The following is a 25,000-nucleotide window of genomic DNA, read 5'->3' on the forward strand; positions in this document are numbered from 1 at the left end:
GGGTCTGTACAGCAAACTGCTCATCGATGGATTACCAGATACACAGGAGCAGCCTGCTTCCAGCTGCATGCAATAATTAGGCATGGAGGTGAAATCCATTGCATAAACGATCTCTCAAATACCACATTATACATACACAGTGTGGTGTCGTGCAATAATTGCGCTGTGAGTGAAGCCTCTCACAACAGGGCAACAGAGTTCAAGATCACAGACCAACCAGGCAGCTCTCGTGGCACCAGTGGGGTTGCTACAGCAATCGATATACCCAGAACTGCTTGGAATCACTCCCGGCAACGCCAAAACAGAGACAGCGTTAAAACAAACATGCACAGAGCAGTAAAAGCACATGACAAACAGCACGCCACAGGTGCTCCTTACCAGCCCTTCACTGACTGCATTTCACTGAGAGGGGTATTACTACAGGGCTCAACTCCAGGTGATGCCACCGGTCCATTCAAGCTGCTGCTGCGAAGACTCTGGCTGCCAATAGCCCTGGAAGCTGGCTGCAGTGGGAGGCTTGTATCCCCAACAACATCAAAGGGGTTCTCAAAGTAGCCCCTGCCAACAGTGCCGCTATGTGGGCAGCATGGGAGCAGAGCTCAGCTCCGAGTGTCACTGAACCCCTACTGGTGCTCCCAGTGCTGGGCTGCTGAAGGAGAGGGGAGGGGGGATCATAGAGCAGTGTGTGTGTGTGTGTGAGCGGTGACAGCTGACATCATCTGGGATTCTGCAACAGTGATGGAAGAGGAATTGGAGAGAGTGCACTTGACTACTGCTCACTCGCTCTCTCTCTCTCTCAAGGCAACAAGCAGGCAGGACTACAACAACCCACTGCACGAGGATCCCTGTAGATCCTGCTCACTGCGCCCTGCCAGTACCGCTACACTGTATCAGGACCTTGATGACAGTCCGGTTGGTATACCTACCCTAAAACGTAGCTCATTTCTCATCAAGGGTTGAGGTACAGCGCTGGAACAATCTGTAGGCAATATGCAATGTACAGAGCAGTGCAGTAAGCAGGGGCCAAATAACAATAAAGACACGCTTGTCAGGTACAAAGAAGCAGAAAACAGGGCTTCACAAAACAGTTCCGCTGTCATTAGCTTGTATGTTGTCTGCAGTCCTTTCCCCCTTTGAATCAACCAGGACTGGAAGAGAGAGCTTCCAAATGAGCATGGCAAGTAGACTTTGTTTTCTTTCTTTTTTTAAAAGAGGACAGGGAGACAGATAAACAGGGTAGGTGAGCTGTGCTGCCTCCCAGACATGATCGGCCCAGTTAACGGGATGGCTCTGAGCCGAGAGGGCTTGTTCCTGCAAGTGTAGAGATCATAGGGAGCGCGTTGTGTGAGAACAAGTCCAGCTATGCTTGCTTTAGTTAGCTTTTTATTTAATTTGTTGGAATATTTGCTGTGTAGTTCACCTTTAGAAACTAAGTCGAACAGACACATATTCTGGCTACCGCCTTCATCAGTGAAATAATCCTGCAGCATGCTGATCAATGAACTGCACCACGTACAGCAATGCAATTAAAAGAGTGCGCAGCAATGCAGCATATCCTACCCTGTATGCAGGGCTACTGGCATGCCTGTCTCAAATCATTGCATTTCCATGGATTTCCAGATTCCCAGGAATGACGGAAGTGGTGCAATTCACAGATGGGTTTCCAGCAGCCTTTGAAACTCCTTTCCAGTCGTTGTGTCTCCCCCTGCTGTCAGTCACTATTCTCAATAAACTGCTGTCACACGCCCTAGGCGAGACAAAGTTTGGGAACGCAATGTTAGCGCAAACGCTGACACAATTGCAAAGTGTAATAAAATACAGTGACACATTGTAAAGCACAGCGAGGTGTGGTAAAGCATAGGGAAGCATTGTAAAGCACAGAGAGGTCTGGTAAAGCATAGGGAAGCATTGTAAAGCACAGAGAGGTCTGGTAAAGCACAGGGAAGCATTGTAAAGCACAGAGAGGTGTGGTAAAGCATAGGGAAGCATTGTAAAGCACAGAGAGGTCTGGTAAAGCACAGGGAAGCATTGTAAAGCACAGAGAGGTCTGGTAAAGCATAGGGAAGCATTGTAAAGCACAGAGAGGTCTGGTAAAGCATAGGGAAGCATTGTAAAGCACAGAGAGGTCTGGTGAAGCATGTTAATAAACATGGCAAACCAGGGTAATCTTTTCTAAGGGTATCCTCCTTGCTGGTGATAAAGCCGTTCCTCTCCCAGCAGATAGAAATCGCATCATTATAATGACAGTAGAACGGGCGGCTGGTGATAGAAGGCTGTGTTAAGCACTGCTGGTAATTCAGTTGTGAGGTTTGGGTTTTGCTCTTTAGCAGAAGAATGAATGTAAAGAGAAAAGTTTGTGCTGCTCAATCAACGACACTGAACACTTATTTATCAAAAAATAGCCCTTGCATTCTCTTCCACATGAACAACATGAAACCACCTTAAAAAACGTTCCGCTCCTTCTTTATCGCTAGGCGCTTGCTGATTGGCCACACTCGGTCAGAGTTACCAATTAACAGCCACTGCCCCACGTTGGTCTGTGACATCAGAGCAGTTTCAACCCAATCACGCAGCTGGCAGCCTGTGATTGGCTGCGGGCGTTCGAAGAGGGCCTTGTAAAACCTGCAGGGAGCGCGGGCAGTGAGGTGTTGCTGCTGATGGATCACCGACTCGGGCACGCCGCTGACGAGCAACTTTCTCCGGCGTGAACGAGCCAGCGACCCCTGAGCACGACACACGGGGCGATGCATTGTCACCCGCTCCCGGCTTTTTAATGAAGCCGGTAATCTCCCTATAGTGCACGCTGTGCTGTATCAACGCACACAGACCCCACAGCCTGCAGGCGCATTTCCACACCGATCACCCTGCTTAGTTGTCTGTTGTTACTAAGAAAAAAAGAAAAAGCCAGGTTTATTTAAGAGATTCTGCATGCACTATTGGAATTTCGCTGTACACAAACACTGGTGCACGTTTAGCACGGTGCTCCATGCTTTACCAACCCATAGACTTGCACTGGGGCCCAAGAGAGTCGGCTAGCTCCCCCCGTCCTGTCCCGGCTTTACCGGAACCGTCCAGGATTTTTGGAGTCCTCTCAGGGCTCTGTGGTTCAAACGCGCACCCCAGTCCTGGCTCACACTCGCATGCACGCAGCAACACGTTTAAAAGTGGATTTTAATTGACCAATTTGCATGACAAAAGCGACGCATTAATCAGTGTCCCTCGGATCCGCAGACTCTTAGCTGCACAAGCGCAGAGGTAGAAGCTAATAATACACTTATTATTAGCTAGCGGGCGGAACCCGACTGATGAATTTAACAGACCAACCAAACAGCGCTTCGATAACGCGGCAGACTGCATCGATATATTGAATCACTCTGTCAACTATGAGTTTGAAATGTTATTGATTATTATTATTATTATTATTATTATTATTATATCACAATTTTCGAATTGTGAGTTTCTCTTCCAGGCGCTTTTCAGATTCATAATGAATTATGTGAAAGATGGTCTCTCCTCACCTCAGCACTTACAGTCCAGAAGTGGTTTATATGAATGAAGCATGCCCAATGTTTTGTCCAATATAGACACTGCGGTGCTTGAGAGATGCAGCGTGTCCGGCAGTATAGGACACGCCTGGGGACGGTACCCTAGTCTTTTTAATAAGAGTTCATGCTGTATGGAAATGTAGCTGAGTAAAGGTTATTGACAGTATTTAGAAAGCGCGACTAGCCTTTGCCGGGGTGATGGGAGCGCCGGTCACACCAGCGAATCAGTCCAGCAGCATGGTCCGGTTTAAATCAATAGACGCGATCACAGAGACCTCTGTTGGCAGTCTAGGGGACTGCAGTCAAAGATGCCTAACTATTTTATTTAAAAAAATAAATAAATACAAAAAACAGTATATATAATTGTTCTTTAAATTCGATTCCGAAAACGGGGCAACTTTCTGTTTTGAAAACCATAACACTGAAAGATATATGGCTACAGCACTTCTCTCCCCCTCCCCCTCAGTCCCCCTCTCATTGTAAATGCAGGCGCCTCCACTCTCAGGTCGTCACGCCGGTCGCTCGCCTCTCGCTAGCTCGCTGTCTGCAGGCTCCGCAGCGATGCAATGCCGATTCAATTCAGCGACCACTCGAACCCAGTGCAATACCGCGTTATTAATATTAACCGCAGCGCGGAACAGCGAAGACCTCGCGGTGAACCCTGCTGCCAATGCTTCTGTTGAATCGCTGTGGATGCATATGTGTTTCAGCAATGAGTTCAGGAGGTCTCTTCTGCACTCGCTCTCGCTCTCTCTATATAATAAGACTCCCATTGCATTGCATTTTGAGCCACTACAACTCCCAGCATGCACCACTCACCCCTCTGCCCACCCTTAGCTTTCAATCAAAGCAACGTGGTGCATGGCGGTTAGCCCCTCCCCCTCGTCCCTGGTTAATTATAGTTCACACGTGTGTGTTTTAAAGAAGCCTGTTTGTCAGCAGTGTTGTGCATGACTGTGCCTGTGTGTGGGGTTGCTGCTACAGTAGAGCCCCTTGTCAAATTTCCCTAAACATTCCCAGCTGTGCCCACTTGAGCAAAGCACAGTGATCACACAGCAGCATGCACGCAGCTCCCAGGGCTACACCACCCAACTGGCGGGTGTAGTAAAGCACACCCTTCCCAGAGCAGAAACACTGGAGAGGGGGGAGCAGTGCAGTCTGGCAGTAATTGGATCTGACAGGCAGGCCTGCCTACAAACAGCTGAAAATCATCCTTCTCAAAGAAGACAGCTTTGACTCCTGGATCTCAGCTAGAGAACAAGACAAGCAGTGTGAGAGAACTGCTGCTCCAGTTATTACTGAGAGAGAGAGAGAGAGAGAGAGAGAGAGAGAGAGAGAGAGAGAGAGAGAGAGAGAGAGAGAGAGAGAGAGAAGGGATAATAGAGAGGAGCAGGCAGGAGGCTAACAATGTTATTTTACTTTTCAGTCAGCCAACACAGACTTCATTTTTGTTCTTATTTCTAAATCCATTCCAAGTCCTTGTATATTTAGAGCAGGGGTCTCCAGCCCTGGTCCTGGAGAACCCCAATCCTGCAGGTTTTCTGGGTGTCTTCACATCATCAGTGGCTAATGATCTGGAACACCTGTTAATCTGGACTAATTAAGACAGTAATTGGTTCAATTAAGTATCTGAGGGATTGGTTGAAATGAAAACCAGCAGCCACAGCAGCTCTCCAGGACTGGGATTGGAGCCTGAAGTATTCCCAAGTTGTATAAATATAGGGGCTCATGCAGTCCTTTTATAGGCACCCGGGCAGAATGACCGCGCGGCTTTGTGAATGAAACCAATCTGGAATGAACGCTTTCTGAGTGTAAAGAACGTTTGCTTTCAGACCACCTGCGCCCCACTTGCTGCATGCGGAGCAAACAGACTGCTTAGTGCTTACAGCTGCGATCCAGCCCTGAGCCTTCCGAAACACCACGGCTGCCTGTTCCCAGGATACAGCAGCCTCCACAATCATGCTGTGACAAGACCAGAGAACAGCCGCTCCGCCTTGCAGTCAATCACAGAGTCTCAGGCCACCCAGCCGAAAGGAAATCTCAGCAGGAGAGACACACAGATGAGCCGGGCTGTCAGAGCTCATTCCTGCACTGTGAACAGAGTAATACCCCATGGTACATTTGTACTGCAAATTCCCCACACTAGTTTCTTATCTTTTAAAATACCTCCCTGGGCTGTCACCAGGCTTTGTGTGTGTGTGTGTGTGTATATACACACATACACATACACATACATGGATTCACTTCCTGTGCAGCGGGTATTTGGGGCTCTGTGCTCACCTGACTGCTGAGAGAGGGGGTTCCTCGTACCTGCTGCACGGGAAGCGAATCTATTGTGTCTGGAAAACCACAGCACGGATTTATTTGTTTCACGCATTAGTTCGCAGGGCCACAACACCCCCTTGTGGTAGAATTGTGAACCGCAGTCTTCAAGTCCAGTGGAATTGCATTGCCCGTGCTTGCCTCATCATAACACACACAAGGATCCGCATCTCGTGTCAAAAGCGACAGCAAGATACAGATTTAGGGTTTACAAAAAGTGAAAAAAAAAAAAAAGAATCTAAAATGCCACGTTATTCCTTATCAAAGCTTACCGCGGTAATGCTGTTTTACCATAATTCCCCCTGGTTTATTAATACACTTCTCTATATGTTGCAGTTATTTCCAGTGCCTACCTGTTCTTTAGTACACTTCAATAAGGGCTGCCCGCTGCTCATGCCTGCTCGCAAGAGGGCACTTCCCTGCCGCGCTGTTGATGAAATCACAAAACATGACTGACACATGCCGCACCTCTTTCCATTTTTTTATTTGTAAGGCACCATAAATACTTCCTTACTGCTGAAACTTCTCATCTTTAGTAGATTTGTTTTCTTGTTTTTTTAAACCTTTACTTTTTTTTTTTTTTAAACCAAGCTATAGTATTGGTTTCCATGACACAAACACACATCTGCCAAATACACACTTAACATTTTACAGACAACACAAGAGAATTGAAAAACCAAAACAAAAAAAATCAAAGAACATTACCAAGCTTGTAAAGTGGAGCTGCTCCAATCCTTATTTATTGTTGTTGTTGTCGAAGCCAGTTTGAATATCTGAGAATGGTATACTCTGCGATGTTTATTTATTGTTTAAAATATAAGAAGTGGAACCCAGCTAAAATCACGCTGCCTTTAATTTTACACGTATATTCTATTGTTTGTTTTCAGTTTCTCTTTGCATCTAGGAGGGGCACCCCTCAAAAAAATTAAAATAATATCCTGATCAGGAACAGATAAAATCAGCTTTTTATATTTCTGCTAAAGATTAATAAAATGACTACAGGTGAAGACAGATAGAGAGGTGGAGAGAGGGATACAGAGAGGTGGAGAGAGGGATACAGAGGTGGAGAGAGGGATACAGAGAGGTGGAGAGTGATAGAGCAGTGGAGCGAGGGATACAGAGGTGGAGAAAGGGATACAGAGAGGTGGAGAGGCGGTGGTATTCGGCATGCTGAACCGAGGTCATGTTTTGTTATTTATTGAAATGTTTTTCTTCTATTTCATTTTCAAATCCCTGTGTTTTTAATTGCTGTAGCTGCTCTGGAGTGCCACTTGGATAGAAGTTGAAAGTCTTCTTGTTAATGGTGGTGATGTTGAAGGGGGCGGGCAGCCCGGGGGACACCTGCTCCTGTGAGCGAGTTTGTCTCAGACCGCTGGGATTCAGAAAACGATTCACAACAGAGAAGCCACAGCGTTAACCCTGTCTGTCCTGTCACGACTCAACCAGAGAGAGAGAGAGAGAGAGATCGGACTCAAGCAGCTTACCCAACATCAGTTTTGATTTTCAGTTTCTGTTCGGCTTGTCACTTTTCACACAAAAACCTACTTAATTGTGTTTAAGGATTTCAGGAAACTCCCAGGGCTTAGCGTAGAGTCACCCAGCTTAAAAAACAACTAGATACAAATTCCTTTTCTGCCCTGCCTGCCAATCATTGCTAGTGTTTGTGTGATTGTGTTTGTTGTATGTGTTGAAAAGGGAGAGCCTGTGAAGGATTCATTGAGACAGAAGACAGACAAGAAGAGAAATGAACTTTAGTAAAGCCGCCCCGCCTGCCCCCTCGGTGCTAGTCTGACTTCTCAGCCTCCTCGTCCCGGTGGTTGTCTCCCCCCTCTCGCGCTGCCTTCTCCTCCTTGGCCAGCTGTGCCTGCGAGGCCAGGATGCTGGAGAGGGAGAAGAGGCCGGAGCTGGTGGTGACGGCGGGCAGGGAGGGGGGCGTGAGGCCCAGGGGCAGGGGGGTCATCGGCAAGGCCAGTCCCTGGAGCTGGGAGAGCTGATGAGCCTGGAGCTGCTGCTGTGGAGAAAGAGGGCGGAACATGAACTGGGACCCCAGGACACCCCAGGTCGGCAGGTCACCCCCCCCACCCCCAAAGAGGAGGTTGAGAGTCATTTGCTAAAACTTTGATTCTAAAATATTTAATCATTTAGAAGTTATGAATTATAAACACTTACATATTGGGGGGGGGGGGGGTTACAGTGTAAGTATCGTACACGGGTGGAAATACGGTCCCCATTGCATTGCAGTTTGATCCATTCCTGGTTTTACTATGGGTTTAATTAACAAGACACACCTGAGCTTGTTACATATACACTGCTGCTAATCAAGCTTGCAGTGATACCTGGAATGGGTGACTCTGCTACGCAATAGGAGTCTGATTTTCATCCCTGTTGCACACCCTTTACATTCTAAAAAGAAATGATAACAGTTTAAGACAGGAGTGCGCAGCTCTCAGCCTCCAGACCCCCTCCAGTCCCCTTATATTCCAATCAGGGCCTCATTCAGTAAAGAGACCCTGATCAGGTTCAAGGGCCTGCATGCAGTTAACGCTTATAAAAGTTTCCTGCAGTAAAAGTAAAACAAAGTGTAATAAAGCACAGGGAAGCACTGTAAAGAACAGCAAGGTCTGGTAAAGCATATTAATAAACACAGCAAGCCAGTGCAAACTATGGTAAATGCATAGCATAACCACAGAGAAATCACAGGAAGACTGCAACTCACTGCAAACTATCTCATGGTAAACTTTTATAAGGGAAAACCTGGACTGGATTCTGAGCTGGAGTTGCGCACCAGTGGTCTAAGAACTAGCAGAGTCTTCATCCAACGTTTGTCAGCTCTGCTGGTGAACACCCCCCCCCCGTCTGTGTGTGCGTCTCCCATGTGCCCCGGGCAGTGCAGACAGGCAGGGGGTCAGTGAGCTTCATACAGAACTGCAGCCTACCCGAATGATGGAGTTCATCTCTGGAGGGGTCACCTGTTTGGCACGTTCGATTGCGCCCAGGACCTGCTGCTGGTGCTGAGAGAGGAGGACGGGGACAGGAAAAAAAAAAAACTAAATTCAAATCACATGCAAGGGTGTATTCAAGGTTTATGTAATTGCGATGTTTCAGACTCCCCTTGTTTCGCTCAATATGAATATTACCAGCAAAAAGTTACGTTTAGAGAAGAACGAAATTATTCTGAAATATTTTTGGGGGTTTTAAAAAATTGTATTTCGGTTGGCAATAGTGCACTGGGAGAGGATAACTACAGAAAATAAAACTCTTGTTTAAAACTATGTCCCTATTTCCATACATGTACAGTAATGTATGGCAATAAGACTCCTATTGCACAGCAGTTTGATCCGATCCTGGTTTTACTAGGAGCTTAATAAGCCGCACACAAGCTTGTTATGTACACACTGTGGCTCATCAAGCTCATAGTAAAACCTGGAATGGGACTAGTCTGCAATAGGAGTCCCTGATGCATGTCGAATCAGCTGCTGGCGTCCTAGTGTTGTGCCGGTCCCCACAGTGCTGAGATGACAGCCCAGGATGAGATGATGTCACTAGGAGGGACGATCATGGGTTGACCGGGACAGATTGCAACCCTACAGCCCAGCCCCGACCCAGCCCTGCAAACTCAAGAGGCAGTGTGTGTATAGAGCTGTCTGGGGAGGCACACGCGTCTTACCTCTTGTGACAGATAGGGGAGGACTTGAGCACAGATCCCGTTTAACCTCTTCACGATTTCAGCCTGAGAAGAGAAAACAGGAGAGCGGAGGTTGAATACGGAGGCTCTCTCAGGACACCAGTTCAGAGCTGCGTTCAGTTAGGCAGGACCTCCGTCACTCTTTGAATAGTCTTGCTCGACAGGTTACAGAACAGGTGGCAATTTAAACCCAAAACAGCTTGTGATTTACAAATCGAGCTCTCCACAGGCGAGTATGGGGAGCATTGCAGCATCACAGGCTCATAGAAAACACAGGCAGCTCCAGTCCCTGCACAGAGATAAAGAAACCCTTGCACGCACACTGCTGTAAAGGAGCAATAAGCACAAAATGAGACAAAAAACGCCACAAGAGATTAAAGCAGCTCAGAGCAGCTGAGCCCCCACCTAAAAATAATAATCAGCATTTCCACAGAAAAGTAATTAGGAAATGTGTCCATCAATTTCCCATCATGGTGCAGGGAGGTAGCATCTGCACAGATCTTCAGCCCCCTCTATATTTAATAAAAAGACAGGATGGGGGGGGGGGGGGGGGGGGAATTCCAGCCCGTCGTCGGCGTCGCTGCGCGCGTCGCTGCAGTTCTGAAGTCTTTATCCGCTTGCTTGATTTATTCATCTCCGGTGCCCATTCCAGGAAAGGAAAGATTGATGCGGCCCAGACTAGCATAGTGTAGGCATGAACGGCAAACTGAACGGGGGGCAGCGGGGCGCCTGGCAAAGCATCTGGTAAGGACCTCGGCACTGCTTCCATAGCTAGGGCCTTTCTACAGGGAAACCAGCAAGGCAGCGGCATTGCTCTTAGAAAAGCTTACCATGGTGATTACAAAAACCGCCTCCCCCGCCCCACCGTCACCTCCAAACCGCTTTGTGCTTTTAAAATCTGCAATGTTTATTTCCTATACGCAACTTAAAAGATGCGTTTACCATGCTTCCAGCCCAGTCCCTGTAGCATGCTTCCAGCCCAGTCGCTGTAGCATGCTTCCAGCCCAGTCCCTGTAGCATGCTTCCAGCCCAGTCCCTGTAGCATGCTTCCAGCCAAGTCCCTGTAGCATGCTTCCACCCCAGTCCCTGTACCATGCTTCCAGCCCAGTCCCTGTAGCATGCTTCCACCCCAGTCCCTGTACCATGCTTCCAGCCCAGTCCCTGTACCATGCTTCCACCCCAGTCCCTGTACCATGCTTCCAGCCCAGTCCCTGTACCATGCTTCCACCCCACTTTTATTTGATTAATTTTTTTTTCCTGCAGCAACAAAATCTCACTGCAGCGAACAGGTGCAGAAAAACCATTTCCTGTCACCCTGCACAAGACGCAGCAGTCTCTCTCTCTCTCTCTCTCTCTCCTCTTCTCTCTCTCTCTCTCTCTCTCTCTCTCTCTCTCTCTCTCTCTCTCTCTCTCTCTCTCCTCTCTCTCTCTCCTCTCTCTCTCTCTCTCTCTCTCTCTCTCTCTCTCTCTCTCTCTCTCTCTCTCTCTCTCTCTCTCTCTCTCTCTCTCTCTCTGCTGCAAGGAGAGGCAAGTGGAAGCAGAGACAGTCTTGTGGCTTCGAGCGACAAACCGGAGGCGTTTCTGTTGAAACTCGACTCTCAACCACACAAGAGAGGCAGCCGGGGGGGCTCAGACAATGGGCTCGTTAGCAGAGAAATAAGCACACGTTCGCTTTCTGACCCGATCGGGAGTGTGAAATGAACTCACTCAGAATCGCACTCACCTGTTTGTGCATTTCAATGTTCAGGCCATAGGACATTTCATAGTACTGCAAAAAAAACAAAAAAAAAACAAAACACAGTTACAGATTGCATGTTAACCCGTCGCCTCATTTAAACGCAGGTCAGTTTGCAGTTTTAGTTTTCCTACATATCCCACCAGAGAATGGGTTAGAATGGGTTAACTGATTTGTGTAGAACTTCCAATAAAAAATGATAAGGAGAAAACTATGAGGTAGATGGATGGTTTGGAGAGCGCCTGTATTTAGCTTAACGTTCCTGTGGTGTACACTGGAGACTATTAAAATCAATTTCATCGAGATGTGCGGCTCTGCAGCGTCACAGCCTCCTCAAAGGGAAGCAGCACAGTCGCAACAGACAGAGCTGAAAGGCAGCATGAAAAACGAAAGATGAACGACAGAAAAAGAGGATATTATGATTCCTGCATAATTCCAAATGTAGACAGTATTAAAATAATAAATTATTATATTATTATTATTCAGATTAAAAGGGACACAGAACCCCCCCCCCCCCCCAAAAAAGAGAAGGTGTCTAGCTGTCCATTAACACTGAATTGATCACACTGGGTCTTCCTAATGTAATTACACAGAATGTCACAAAAGGAAATTGGAACACGAAATTCAGAGTCATCTCTAGGAGCGTGAAACCAGAGCGCCAATTAGGGAGGAAATCAATTTAAAAAAAAAAAGAGAAACACACACACACACCAGCTAGACCGATCAATTACTTGCAAAAACTAGACAGCGACACAGAGAAGCGAGCGACAGTGAGATTAGGCAGATAGGCAAATCCCATCAACACGCAGACAGATTGCAGGTAGCAGTGCTCCTGTCTGCTGCTGCTCGCAGGAACAGAGGCCCAGGAGAGAGACATCTACAGATGTCAGGCACAAATACACTGGTGAACTTGCACAAGGTTCAGTAACTCGTACACTGAGATTATTATTGGATGGCGGGATTTCAAGATCCTCCAGACAGGGTTTCAGACTCACCATGATATAATGGCGCTGCATCTCAGACTTCTCACTGGCCAGCTTGTCGCACTCCAATTTCAAACTGAAACAAACAAACAAAAAAAAAACAATAAGAAAAACAAACCATTTTAAAAGCAAGAATGAAAACATACATGTGCTAGTAACACGTGTGTGCGTGTAAGTAGCCCATCACTTCATGACAACTGCAAAAACCTCAAGCCGGCTACATTTTAGACCGGAGGGACTGGAGCTAGGGATCAGTGAAGAGAGATCCAACACAGGGCTGTACAGATTTGTGACACTGCATCTGTGTGTTTCTAAATGCCTGTGAAAGACGCACGCCCCTGCTTCTAGTTTACTCGCTGCTGCTTTCGACTCCAAACTCCTCGCGTCGTCTCTCAGCCGCGGTAACGAGCGTGCTGGTCGCCATGGAACCCTCTGTGGAATTGCCGCATTGGCTGAATACCGCCTGATTGGTTTAAACAAGCCTCAAGGTGCGAGGGGAGCGCAAATGACTTTCTGATGGAGTTTAGTGCCTTTCTTCATTCCAGTCATTCAGTCATTTCTCTCTTCTTTCTGCCACCCCCTGGATTTGATACACATCCAACAGCGTCAGAGAAATGTTCCTTATTGCTGCTGCCTCATGCGCTCAGCGCAATTCTGTCATTGTGTAAATGTGATCGCAATTGTCAGCCCGTTATCACGCCCTGCTCCAGCCCACTGCCTGCATTATTTATTTTATTAGCGTCTGGCAGGTTAAACATCACATTCCACAAACCATCGCTATCGGCAAATGGGCAAAGAGACTGAAATGCCCCTAAGAGAAAAGGTCCCCCCTAGAATGCAGACCAGGCTTGAGCATCGAGACTGAACTGCAGTTGTGGGGTAGTTGAAACTGCTGCTGCCTGTGCTGAAACTACTATGCAATAAATAAAGCAAACGACTTTGTCTCCAGCAATCCATCAATCCAGTGCCTGCCAATAGCACTCAATTTAACAGGAGAGAGAGAGAAAGAGAGAGAGAGACAGGAGAGAGAGAGAGAGAGAGAGAGAGAGAGAGAGAGAGAGAGAGAGAGAGAGAGAGAGAGAGAGAGAGAGAGAGAGAGAGAGAGAAGCACAGACCCTGAGAGAATATCCACTTTGAAATCACCTGGGCTGGGGGATGTCACATATCATTTTAATGGTGCACTGCAGTACAAGGTACCCCCAGTGCTAAATGGTGTTTCCTGCACAGTGTATTTCCTGGATCCCGGCTCGCACAATATGTCTCCAGCAGGAACCTCAGGCATGTTAACAGCCCGCTGCTAACAGAGGGACTCTGGGAACAGCGATCTTTTAAAAACCTTTAAATTAATTCACGTGGCTGTGCAGCTCCTCCGGTCCCTGCATGGTAGCGGGATGCAATTTTAATGCTCCACTTCACTAATAATTGAACTGCAAGTTAATGGAACTTGATCTTCAAGTCCGAACGAGAGAAAGATATCACTCATTTGAAAAGTAGGGTTTTATTTAATCTACAAAGCTCCAAAATCCAGTGCTGGATATTCAGAAGCATTTTGTTTTAACTTTCATAAAATGTAGTCATTTGATTTAGTTTTTGAGGTGCTGTTAAATCAGTCAGCAATACCAAAAAAAATGCATGCAAGTTTTATAAAACATGCAAAGGACAGGAAAACGTTATAAAAAAAATAAACAAAGGCTTTTTTCCTGTGCCGTGGTCTGATTCACAGCACTTTGTTAAAGAAATAAATCACTGTACATGTATTTGTAATCCATACCTGTGATACTGCGCCTGGAGGAACTGAAACTCGTCCTTAATTCGATCACAGGAGTCAGAAGTTGTAAACTTCAGCTGCTGCGAAGACTGAGAGGAACCCTACAAACACAAAGGAAAACAGGTAATTAAAAATACATTAAGATACAATATTGCACAGCTGCGACAGGGTAACCAACACCCCGCCCCACGCAGCAAACAGAATTAACAAGAACATTTGCACGATGCAGTCTGGACCTTTAAATCTACTGAAGCAAAAAAAATATATTCATTTTCACGAATGTTTGACAGGACCTTCTTAAGAACGCTGTGTTTTTGTTAAGTTTAGAACTCTGTCGCTGTAATATTTTATTTTATAATGAAGAAATTACATTTAGACTAGAATGCATTTTTTACAATTATTATTATTATTTTTTTAAATGACAGGTAGTTAGTTCCTCCATTGCCTCTGTACTGCTGTACAAAATTGCCTGTCAAAATGCATTATCGAGTCGGATTTAAAAACACACTGGCATTTATCTTCCATTTAGGACGAGTACAGCCAGCCCCCGGGGGGTGGGGTGATAATGGTACGTGCCTTTGTGCTGTGCGTGTTCCGGAAAAAAAATGCAAAGTGAAAAACACAGCAGAAAATTCTCTCTACAGTGCTGAGGCTACTGCAGCTTGCTCCCTGTCTTGAGGGGAACTTACAATGTACATGCACGTGTTCAGAGAGGTTATTAACAATGCTGTTTATCTAGTATCACCCATTTCATGCATCACTTCAGCAGAAATACAATGTGTCAGCCCCTTTTTAAAATGTATTTCGTATGTATAACCTCCTGCTGCTGCAAGTATAGCAGGAACCCACGGCAAGCATTGTTTTTTGCTTTGGTTTTTTCAAACAGGTATAGGATCTTTTTGGGGGAATGCAAACAAACTGGAATGTCAATAAAATTAGGAGGTGAAAACTAAATTATTGCAGACAAAGAAATCGGACTGTATTCCAGGAGAAGGGCCCTGCGCACATCAACACTGACAAGACAAAACCTCAGTATGAACGGGCTGTATTTATCGCTGTGAAACGTTTAGAAGGCTTTGTCACTGACACAGAGATCAACACTCTCCACTGCTGCGATCAGGTTTCAATGGAAACCTGACCTGCAATAGCGAGACTGAGGAGTCACACACTAGGAATGACGGTTCACATCGCATGGTTTAATCAAGAAGCGTATTCACTCAACGCTTCGGGTTTTGAATCCCACAGCCTGAATTGTCAGTCCCCAGAGGGGGCAGGATTAGGGCTGTGCCTCGTTCATCCTCTCCTGGTTCAGGAGCCAGCAACAGCTGGACTGCAATGCAGGATTAAGTAGCTCAAGGGTGCCAGAGAGGGCCACAAAAGCATAGAGCTCGGCTGTGAAGTTGCAGAAACTTTTTGAAATGTAGGACACCTCGAATGCAGTCTCAGAGCGCCCTTGGAGACAGTTAATAAACTGCTTTTCTGCTGTGCCAATTTTAAAACATTTCAGGTGGCGAGCATGGTTGACGACAGTGGAGCGATGGCCATTTGTGTCTTCACGTGTGCAGAGGGAGGTGCCAGCATGGTGGGTTCTTTTTTTGAAATGGGGCTGCACGTGGCACAGTCCCTCGTCCTGAACCACCTTCTCTACTCAACGTGGACTATGCCGTGTCGACACTGAAATGCAATCCGCTGAGAAAGTGCAGACCCCCGCCTCCCTGGCATTCGTTCACAGCCCCGCACTGGCAGAAGGACTTGGAGCTGCCCCCTCCCTTTCACCTAATCCACGGGCATGCCAGGCTGTGCACCCAGTCTGCCCAGATGACTCTCTTCTTTTTAATGTTGTTTTTTAATCAGAACCCTCTCCCCAGTTTTGATAATACTCATTAAATTGGATTGTACAACACATTCAACATTATTAGGTTTCAAAATGTTTATACTAACAACAATACAATGTTATTAAGAGAAGTGTTGTTTTTAAACAGCATTGATGGTACTTATGCAGCAACAGCCTAAAAGGTTTAAGGACCAGCTTTACTGCGATTTATGCAATAAATACAACTTAGCAGCTCAGCTGTGTGGGGGACGAATGAAAGGATTAGCCGAGCTGCACGCTTCCAGTCCTGAAACAATGGGGAGGAAGCAAAGCACTGGAGCAAATTCCTAATTCATCTGGTTTGCAGTCTCTTGATCTCACTAATCTGGGAAGAAGGGTGGGTACAGTACCAACACAGTCTCATGTCAACAACATACATAGGGTGTTAATATTGAAAAATTAGTAGGGTTAGCCCTTAATCAAGAGCTGCCTGTATCCAGTTGACACATTGCCCTGGTTTATTTATAGGAAAAAAGCTTACAGCCCAAAGAGTTGGGAGAGTCTTTGAACCCTTTGCTTCTAAACTGAATCCCTTCCCACCCCTGTACAGAAACAGCAGGTTAGTTTAGCATGAAATCAGCCTTCAGACCGTCTTAAATTTAGATGAATCGATTCTGATCTGGCTGTTCTACAGACCTCAAATTTGGTAACTGTCACTTGCCATGATATCTTCAGTATTAATGTAAAATTGAAACTTGCTGTTAAGTCTACTTTGTAAATATGTTTAAGGTGGTTTGACACTTGCTCCAGGTAAAGCACATTTTCAGTACTTGACGTTAGTAAATCCGTGTAGCTTACTAGTGCAAACCTAAATGACAAACTTCTCTGCTGCCTTGGGCTTAATCTACTGTTTACAAGTCATTTTTTTTTTAAATTTTGCAAGCAACATTGACGCTGGGGCAAAGGCATCTGCTTCAGATTGATTTGACAGTGTTTTGCATGTCGTCTTGATCGTGCTCATTGATAATTCAGATTATGCAACTTAAGCTAGGTCTGGCAGATCAACAAAACAAATCAATCTGCCCAGGCTCCTACTTTCAAAGTGGGGAGGGGAGGGGTGTAAATGTACAGCAGTTGTGCTTGCATAGTTCAGGCTCTGTTTACAGAAACATTTTCTAAACCGTTTCCTAAAAGAGTCTGCTTTTATTAGGGAAAAAACCACTAAAAAGGAAAGAAATGATCTTATAACAGAAGTCGATGCAATGCCCTCACTTTTTATTGTAACCCTGGTGTACAAACACAATGAAAAAATTCTGCTTCATTTTGCAGCCACGTGTCTTAAACGTAAAGGTTCTTGCTCACAAAGCTTTTGTTTTACAGAACAGTAAATGAAATGTATGAGTGTGTGGGACACAAGGGGGCTTTTGTGGTGAAAGAGTTTGCCTCCAGTGAAGAAAAAAAAAAAGAGAAACTACAGATCAATTTTTCCAGCTTGCTGATGATGAGGATCAGTCACTGATAACTGTGATTACTCAAGCGAAGGCTTACGACAGAGAGAATTGGAGTAGGGGAGGGTAATGATGGACATGGCATCTGCCCAGATGGGAAGAAGCCCCCCCACTGCAGAGTCTACCAATTTCAGCACAGCTACTTCCTACTGGCTGCCCTGCAATCCTTTTGTTCTTGGCTATTGCTGGTATCGACAGGACTGCTGTTTGTCTTTCTACTGACACTTATTTAAGAAGAGCAGTGTGGCATCGGTTTTGGTGCACCACACAAAATACGGGAATCCTAGATTTAATTTATTTCATTTTTCCATTTAGGAAAGTGCATTTAATCACATACTTATCTTAAATAGGATGAAGCTTCCAAATGTAATTTATTTGTGTGTGCGTGATCTGTGTGTTGATCAAACATCTAGCTATCAACAAGATTCAAGACCTCTCAGAAGGACTACGAAGCAATAGAACAGTAACATGAAAACAATAATAATAATAATAATAATAATAATAATAATAATATTATTATTCATTATCCTTAAGTCATGAAGTAAAAAAAAAAAACATTTAAGTACTAAACATTCTCCTACGTATGACTGTAGATCGAGACAGACTTATTGACAGAGGTAATGGTGCTATATTGGGGGGGGGTTCAGCTGTTGCTGGCACAGCAATAGCTGTACTACTGGGTTTTAACACACTTTCACATGCAACACAGATCGATCTAACAGCTTACAATTGTTAAGTGGCTGGTAATTTGTAGAAAGCTGCTGTGGATCGATCTGGTTGAAAATCCACTTGTATAATCCAGTCTATTCCTGTGAACAGCTGAAACGTAGCCAGTACAGTGACAAGGTGCACGCAGGAATATATTACCCTTTTCTACAGGAATTCAGTTCAGCACACTGGGGTCTGTCAGGGTTATATGAAGAGTGAAGGGTCTTCACAGTGGTCCAGAGACAATCACAATTAGTGTCAGCAAAATGAAAAGTTTAGAAGTCCTTCAGTGCATTTCTATCTGCAACAATATTCATGTTTAGCGATTTATGGGATGGTGGTATTTAGTTCCACCAGCGTTTAGAGCACATTAAATAAATAAATAATAAAACAGAACACCTGTTACAACAAGGACTCCTGGTTTCAATGCAGTCCCTTCGTATCCACACTATACAATCTCCAGAACAGACGCAGATTGAAGCGTATTGGTTCACGACAGACTTTATAAAAAGTTTTTGATCTGGCTGACGTCGGCAATAAATAATACACGTCCAATTCTGCTGGACAGAAGAGTTCCTCTCCACTCTGTAATGGGCAATTTGATGAGGTGCCACTTTAGACTTACTTTAATGAATTTATTTTTAATTACTGACTGGGGGTGGGGGTAGCTGGCTAGCAGCCTCGGCACCTCTTTTAAAATGGCTTAGCAGAAGTGGGTGCAGCAATCGACATGGTCACCTGTGACCTCTGCCCTGGCGCCAGCGTTTCCAGAGAGCTGCAATTGTGATGCTAATGACAGGGAACTGCCCCAGAGTGACCCGGACATCTGCTGGGCTGTGTGTGTGTGTGTGTCGAGTCCTTTATCTGATTCATCCGCGTGTAACGTTATACAATGCCCCCGGGGGGGGGTCTGTTTTGTTAATTCAAGTGGCCTTAATAAGCTTGGAACTACCACCCCCACCCCCTTCAGAAAAGGAGTGCATGTTACAATGAGAATGACATAGAGTTACAATGATGCCCTTCTTGTTTGCTCATGCTTGCAAGTGTAGATCTGAAACCTGCCCGCCTCCCCCCTTGCCAGTACACAGCCTTGCTGCTCAGAAGTGTGTGCTACTGAACACAGGTGCTAGAATTACTATTTGTTTTTTTTTACTTGGATGAAACAGAGACTGCAAAACAATGTATTAACATAGCCAGTGAAATGAGTTCAGTAACACAGCTCCAGCTGATTCATAGAAATAAATAAATCGATTTGGCTTCCCGGCCACCAACAGATTCAGAGTCAGAGACACACGAACCCAGGGAGAGACTGATCATCCTAGCAGCTCTTGCTCCACACAGCACAGTGTATCTGATTAGTCATTAGCAACCCTGGAGTCATCATCATCCTGGTAATAATCACTGCTGTCTTGTTTAGATCACAGCTTGCAATAAAGGTCGCTAAACTCGACAAGCAAGTATTCCACCCCCCCCCGTTCCCTCACTGCAACCTTAACAAACTGGGATTACAAATCTTTCTGCGACGCTCTAAAAAGGTGCAGCGTCCGATTTTGTTTTACAAATCTATTTTACCACCTTGGCTGTATTTCAGGAAATCAGCGTGACTCCCATTGCATGGCAGTCTGAGCCATTCCAGGTTTTACCTTCAGCCTAATTAATCAGCACATGGGAGCTAATTAAACTCCTCAGGAATGGATCAGGCTGCTAGACAGGCAACTTAACATGGTGCAGGTATACACACAGCAACCTGATGGCATGAACCGCTCAACACGAGAAAGGGTCGCGTTGGCTTTCTGCTACAGACATAGTCAAACCTCACATGAAAAATCAAACCCTCCCAACAGAATCGCTGTAAAAGACCTGTTTCCGTGCCAGACTTGAAGCACAATGCTATATAAAAGCTGTGAATGTGCGTCCAGGATCACTGCGCATGCAGGGAGGATTACGTGACTGCAACCAAGGAGCAAGCAACGGTTTATTTTCCCTAAAGCAGAATACTCTGATTTTGTTATTTCAGTGCAGGCGGCTTCCTGTGAATATGGTGCACAGAGCACAAGTTCATTCAAACCTGGCTGACACAAACACTGCCTGCAATCAGACCTATTACACTGGCACCGCTATAGATAAATATGCATGATCTGCCCAATTACTGTAATAGAATCCGCCTCGCTCTACCAGTCCTGGCCCTCGTGTTGACAGCACATGGAGTTAATGGCATCCCTTCCCAATCATTTAGTCAGACGCTCGCTCTTAATGTGTTCTGATCAATACAGAGCTGCATTTGCACAAGGGCTTTTCAATACACTGATCTGCACGATTATCTCCCAGCTCGTACATTGTCTGGACTGAGCAATTTCAAGGCTTGAATGCCTTCTTGAATAATACTGTACTGGGTGAAGAACGAGCCACTGTGCTGCTACTTTCTTTATAACAGGGGCACAACGATACAGGAACGTCATGATATGATCTCACGATACAAGCGATGGTCCATGAGGCACAGCAGGGTCAAATGATCATTTCTGTCAGAAAACAGAAATGAAATGAGATGGGCAGAGGATGTATTCATACAACTATCAAAACACACATTCTTCAATCGAAAAACCATTTGGTGAACTACGGTGAGCCACGTGCTGCTTCTGGTCTTGTATCTCAATGCAAACGATGCGTACCTCTATTAAGATAAGATATATCACATAAAGAATATGCAACGAATCGTTTCGCCCCTAAATCACAGGTCGAAACGCGAGCAGAAATGACACTCATTTTATTGACCAGTTTACGCTACAACAAAGAGGCACAAATACTCCTTGTTGCACAAAACGTCAGTCCTAACTTAATTTCTTTTCAAGTCACCAACAGTGCCATCACAGATCCCAGATCGCTAGTCTGTGCCTCAATTTGCATCAGACGTACTATTAGGCAGCAGGTTAAACCAATTTACAGCCCGCGCTGCCCTTAACCTTGTCAGCAGGAAGCAAGACACAGTGTTTTACCGCATCATTAGCAACACCTATGCACACTTTACTAGCTCTGGTGCCACTGCAGGGGGCTGTGATTCATAAGCAAGCTTGTTCAAGCACAGGCTAGTGAGGAGCAGCTGGAATTAACATGTGCAGGCTGGCACCACGAAGGTACAGAGCGACTGTATAAAATATACAGTATAGGTTTCATGCAGACACAGTACACAATCCTAAACAGCTAAGTGTTTTACCCAGTTTCACCCATTCCAGGTTTTACTATGAGTCTGATTAGCCACAGCGTAGTGGTAACAACTCAGGTGTGTAATTAAACTCTGAGTAAAACCAGGAATGGATCAAACTGCTGTGCAATGGGAGAGGGATTGCCAAACCCTGTAACTGAAGGACACCCCCGGCGTGCAGGCCTTAAGTGTAGTATTATTTAGGGGCTCCGACAAATGTGAAGTCGCTTGCTACAGAACCATTTAATTCCAAATACAGACCTCGATACACATGTGCTAACCCAGCGCACACACGCACGCACACTCAACCCTGCCACCACATCTGTGCAGCTGTGTTTACAAGCTGGCGTGTCGTTATTACAGCTGCGTAATTAGTATAATGGAAGGGCTGCCACCGCGGTGCCAGGCAAGTTCCACTGCGGACTGCAGACACTACTCCTGTGTCTAATTGTTGTGTATAAGCATTTCTCACCGACAGACTGATGTAAAACTCTTCGCAGTATGTTAGTCTTACCAGCAGATTCCTTTGTTACACACCGTGCAGGGATGGACATACGACTCCAAATCGCACAGCCGTTTCACACCATTCCCGGTGTTACCAACAGCTTCATTAGCAACAGTGCATAGGTAACAAGCTCAGGTGTGTCTAATTAAACTCGGTAAAACCACGAATGGATCACACTGTTATGCAATGGGACTGTTCTGTTCTTGGGCCTCTTCTCTTCAATATAAACATGCTTCCCTTGGGTCACCTCATCTACAAACACAGCCTCATGTTTCTCGCCTGTGCAGATGACCCCCAGGTGTACCTAAAACTAGACCCTGGATGTCCCTCTGCCATGGTCCGGCTCTCGGCTTGCATCGAGGCCTGGATGTCTGCCACTTTTCTTCAGCTCAACACGAACATATCTGAACTTCTAGTAGGATCGAAAACTCAAGTCAAGAATCTCAACTGCTTGTTATACCGAAGCAAAAGTGCACCACACTGGGAGAGAGCGTTCTTTTAGCTTCATGGCCCCCTGACTCTCTGGAACTCTCTCCCAGCTTCAGTGCGTGCCGCTCCCAGAGTCGCTCGCTTCAAATCAACTCTCAAGACCCGCTTGTTCTCTCTTGCTTTCAAAGCCCTTTCAGCCTGATATCTGTTATTAGCAGTTGTCTGACTTGCTATTGCATTTCATCTTTGTTATGATTCTGTATGACACACGCACCCACAATGTCTCGAACTCACATCCTAGCCCTGTATTTAATGGAATATACCTGTAGTTAATGGATTGTATAAACATAACAAACACAAACATACATATTATACGCATAAAAGTGACATAATTACATAGTAATTATTGATACGTAAATTTCGTGAACACTACCACCAGGTGTGATTTTTCCGTGCTATATTTTAGACTGTCTAAACTTTTTCACGTATATAATATATATATCTATATATATATAGTAGATATAATAGTATACACATATGTAGTATATATATAAATTTTGACGACACATTGTGTTCCTAAACAATTCTTTAAAAAAAAAAAAAAAAAAAAAAAAAAAAAGATTAGTGGTCTGATGTTCAGGAAGTCGACCTGGATGGTAATTTATATATATATATATATATATATATATATATATATAGATATATATATATATATATATATATATATATATATATATATATGCTTTATAGAAAGATATTACACGAGGGGATCCGTTTATGGAATCGTCATCATAGCCCTTCCCAGACAGAGTACATGGCAATCCCTATAGCGGAGTATAATTATGAAGCAATTTGATTAGGTCGACAATACAGTAAATGATTAGCGTGTCTCTGATACAAATTCATATTGATTTCCTATAATGCGGTTTTTATTTTTTTCTGCCGGGTCATCACAAGCCGGGGGTGTAATTGCTATGTCTGCTGTTTTGTAGTTTTTTTAGTTTTGTTAAAACATTTTACAGATAATAAAGACCAGTGAGAAACACAGACTAGCAGTGCAGGGCTGAGTTTCAGCAGATGTAGAAGCAGGCCTCTTTCTAATTCAAACATTACATTTTCGTAAATATGACCCAGAAACATTACTTGGTTGTTCTTTTCATTACATTTTCCACCAACTCAAAAAAGTAAATAAATAAAAATAACACCGGCATGTTTCAAATTACCTTAATTACTGATATTATTAATTAAAGTTTTGACCGATAGATACATTTCGCAATGCTATTAGCAATGAATTACTCTCTGTTGAAACACAAGCGGTAATATACTGGTTGCCGTTGGCGGATGGGAACGAAGAAAACAGCCATTTTGTTAACATTTTTTAAAGACAAGCGCTTCATCATTTCCGTTTGGGTTACCAGCAGCTATGGTAACACAGAAATCACATTCATCACAGCTCCAGCAATGTGCACAAAATGAAACGCAACAAATCACAACCACGTCGGTCAATTATAACAAAAAAAAAACAAAAAAACACACACACACAGATACAGGAGGATTAGGAAAGAAGTCTCCATTATATATCTGTTTATGGAAGGAGAGTTTTCAAAATGGCACGCTGTTTTGTTGTTGGCGCCTTCTTTGGTAAAAAATAAATAAATAAATAAATAAACACATTTTTTAAAAACACCGGGGGAGAGAGGGTTATGAAACAATTCGAGGTTTGCTCTTTAAAAAAAAAAAAATGGACAATTCTTTCTTGTCCGCTTCCCCGCAAGCAGCATGTAAACAGATGAGTCTTCGAAGGATGTTCGCTGCAAAACCACACAACACACACAGGCAATCACAAAAATAAAATACAAAATTAAATCTGAAACTTACTGAATGTCTGGATTGTGGAAACATCATGTCAATTTCGTGTTTTGTTTTGTTTGTTAATGTCCAACACCAAACTTACAGGCTTTCAATTTAGTGTCAAAAGAAATTTGTGGAATCCACTCAAAAAAAAAAAAAAAAAAATCGTAGCAGGAGGGAAAAGGATCGCCGGCTAGCGGCCGATCTGCTTTGTATATAAATATATATATACATATATGTTTATATATATATATATATATATATATATATAGATAGATAGATAGATAGATAGATAGATAGATATTTATCTATATCTATCTATCTATCTCTCTCTCTCTCTCTCTCTCTCTCTCTCTCTCTATATATATATATATGTGTGTGTGTGTTTTTTCAAAGCGTGTCCAGATTACACGGTGATAATGTGAGCATTGCTTGTTTCCACAAAGCTGGCGTGAATGCCAAAGAGTGGCATGGGGGGAAAAACAAGACCCAAAAAATTAAATAAACGTCTATTGTGATCTCGAAGCAATTGTTCTTTGTTTGCAATGTAGAGAAGAACGCGACACGGGTCGAGTTTTTGACAAGCCCCTCTTTATTTTTTTTTTCTCCACGGTCTGTCTTTTTTTTTTTGTGCACAACGGTGAGTTACCCCAAGATTTCCTTTTCCCTTTCTCCTTGGGGGTGCAAACAAAACAACGAGACAGCGAGCGCGTTGGAGGCTTCCTGCCGATCTCTTCTCGTCCTTGTTGTTGTTGTTGTTGTTGTTGTTGTTGTTGACGATTAGGATGATGTGTTTTATAACGTTGCTATCCCTCCCGCACTGCCCCGGTCTATGTTGATGCCCGGTTCTGCTACATCGAGTCACAAAATGCATCAGGCATCCAGGAACTGCGGTCCCACATGATCGAGGATTGAGGCGAAGCACCGCAGATCCATTTTAGATGTCAGA

At 44.6% G+C, this 25,000-nt stretch overlaps 2 protein-coding genes across 3 annotated transcripts in view; both read right to left on the reverse strand.

The window, feature by feature from the left end:
• LOC121301280 (RNA polymerase II elongation factor ELL-like) overlaps window positions 1-25,000 on the reverse strand; it is a 794,007-nt gene that overhangs the window by 759,429 nt on the left and 9,578 nt on the right. The gene's annotated exons all lie outside the window — the stretch shown is intronic.
• On the reverse strand, window positions 6,335-24,214 carry LOC121301306 (TLE family member 5-like). Of its 2 annotated transcripts, none has more exons than XM_041230577.1 (7): window positions 24,079-24,214; window positions 14,042-14,139; window positions 12,283-12,346; window positions 11,276-11,320; window positions 9,535-9,597; window positions 8,804-8,878; window positions 6,335-7,875 (listed from the first exon to the last, which is right to left on the reverse strand). In XM_041230577.1, exons 1-7 carry the CDS (start codon window positions 24,103-24,105, stop codon window positions 7,651-7,653), a joined length of 597 nt encoding a protein of 198 aa, XP_041086511.1. In that variant the 5' UTR covers window positions 24,106-24,214; the 3' UTR covers window positions 6,335-7,650. The 2 variants fall into 2 exon arrangements, with proteins under 2 accessions (XP_041086511.1, XP_041086510.1); XM_041230576.1 differs by having other exon boundaries at window positions 6,335-7,878.

This window comes from Polyodon spathula, chromosome 27 (assembly GCF_017654505.1).
Source record: "Polyodon spathula isolate WHYD16114869_AA chromosome 27, ASM1765450v1, whole genome shotgun sequence".
NCBI classification, from domain to species: domain Eukaryota; kingdom Metazoa; phylum Chordata; class Actinopteri; order Acipenseriformes; family Polyodontidae; genus Polyodon; species Polyodon spathula.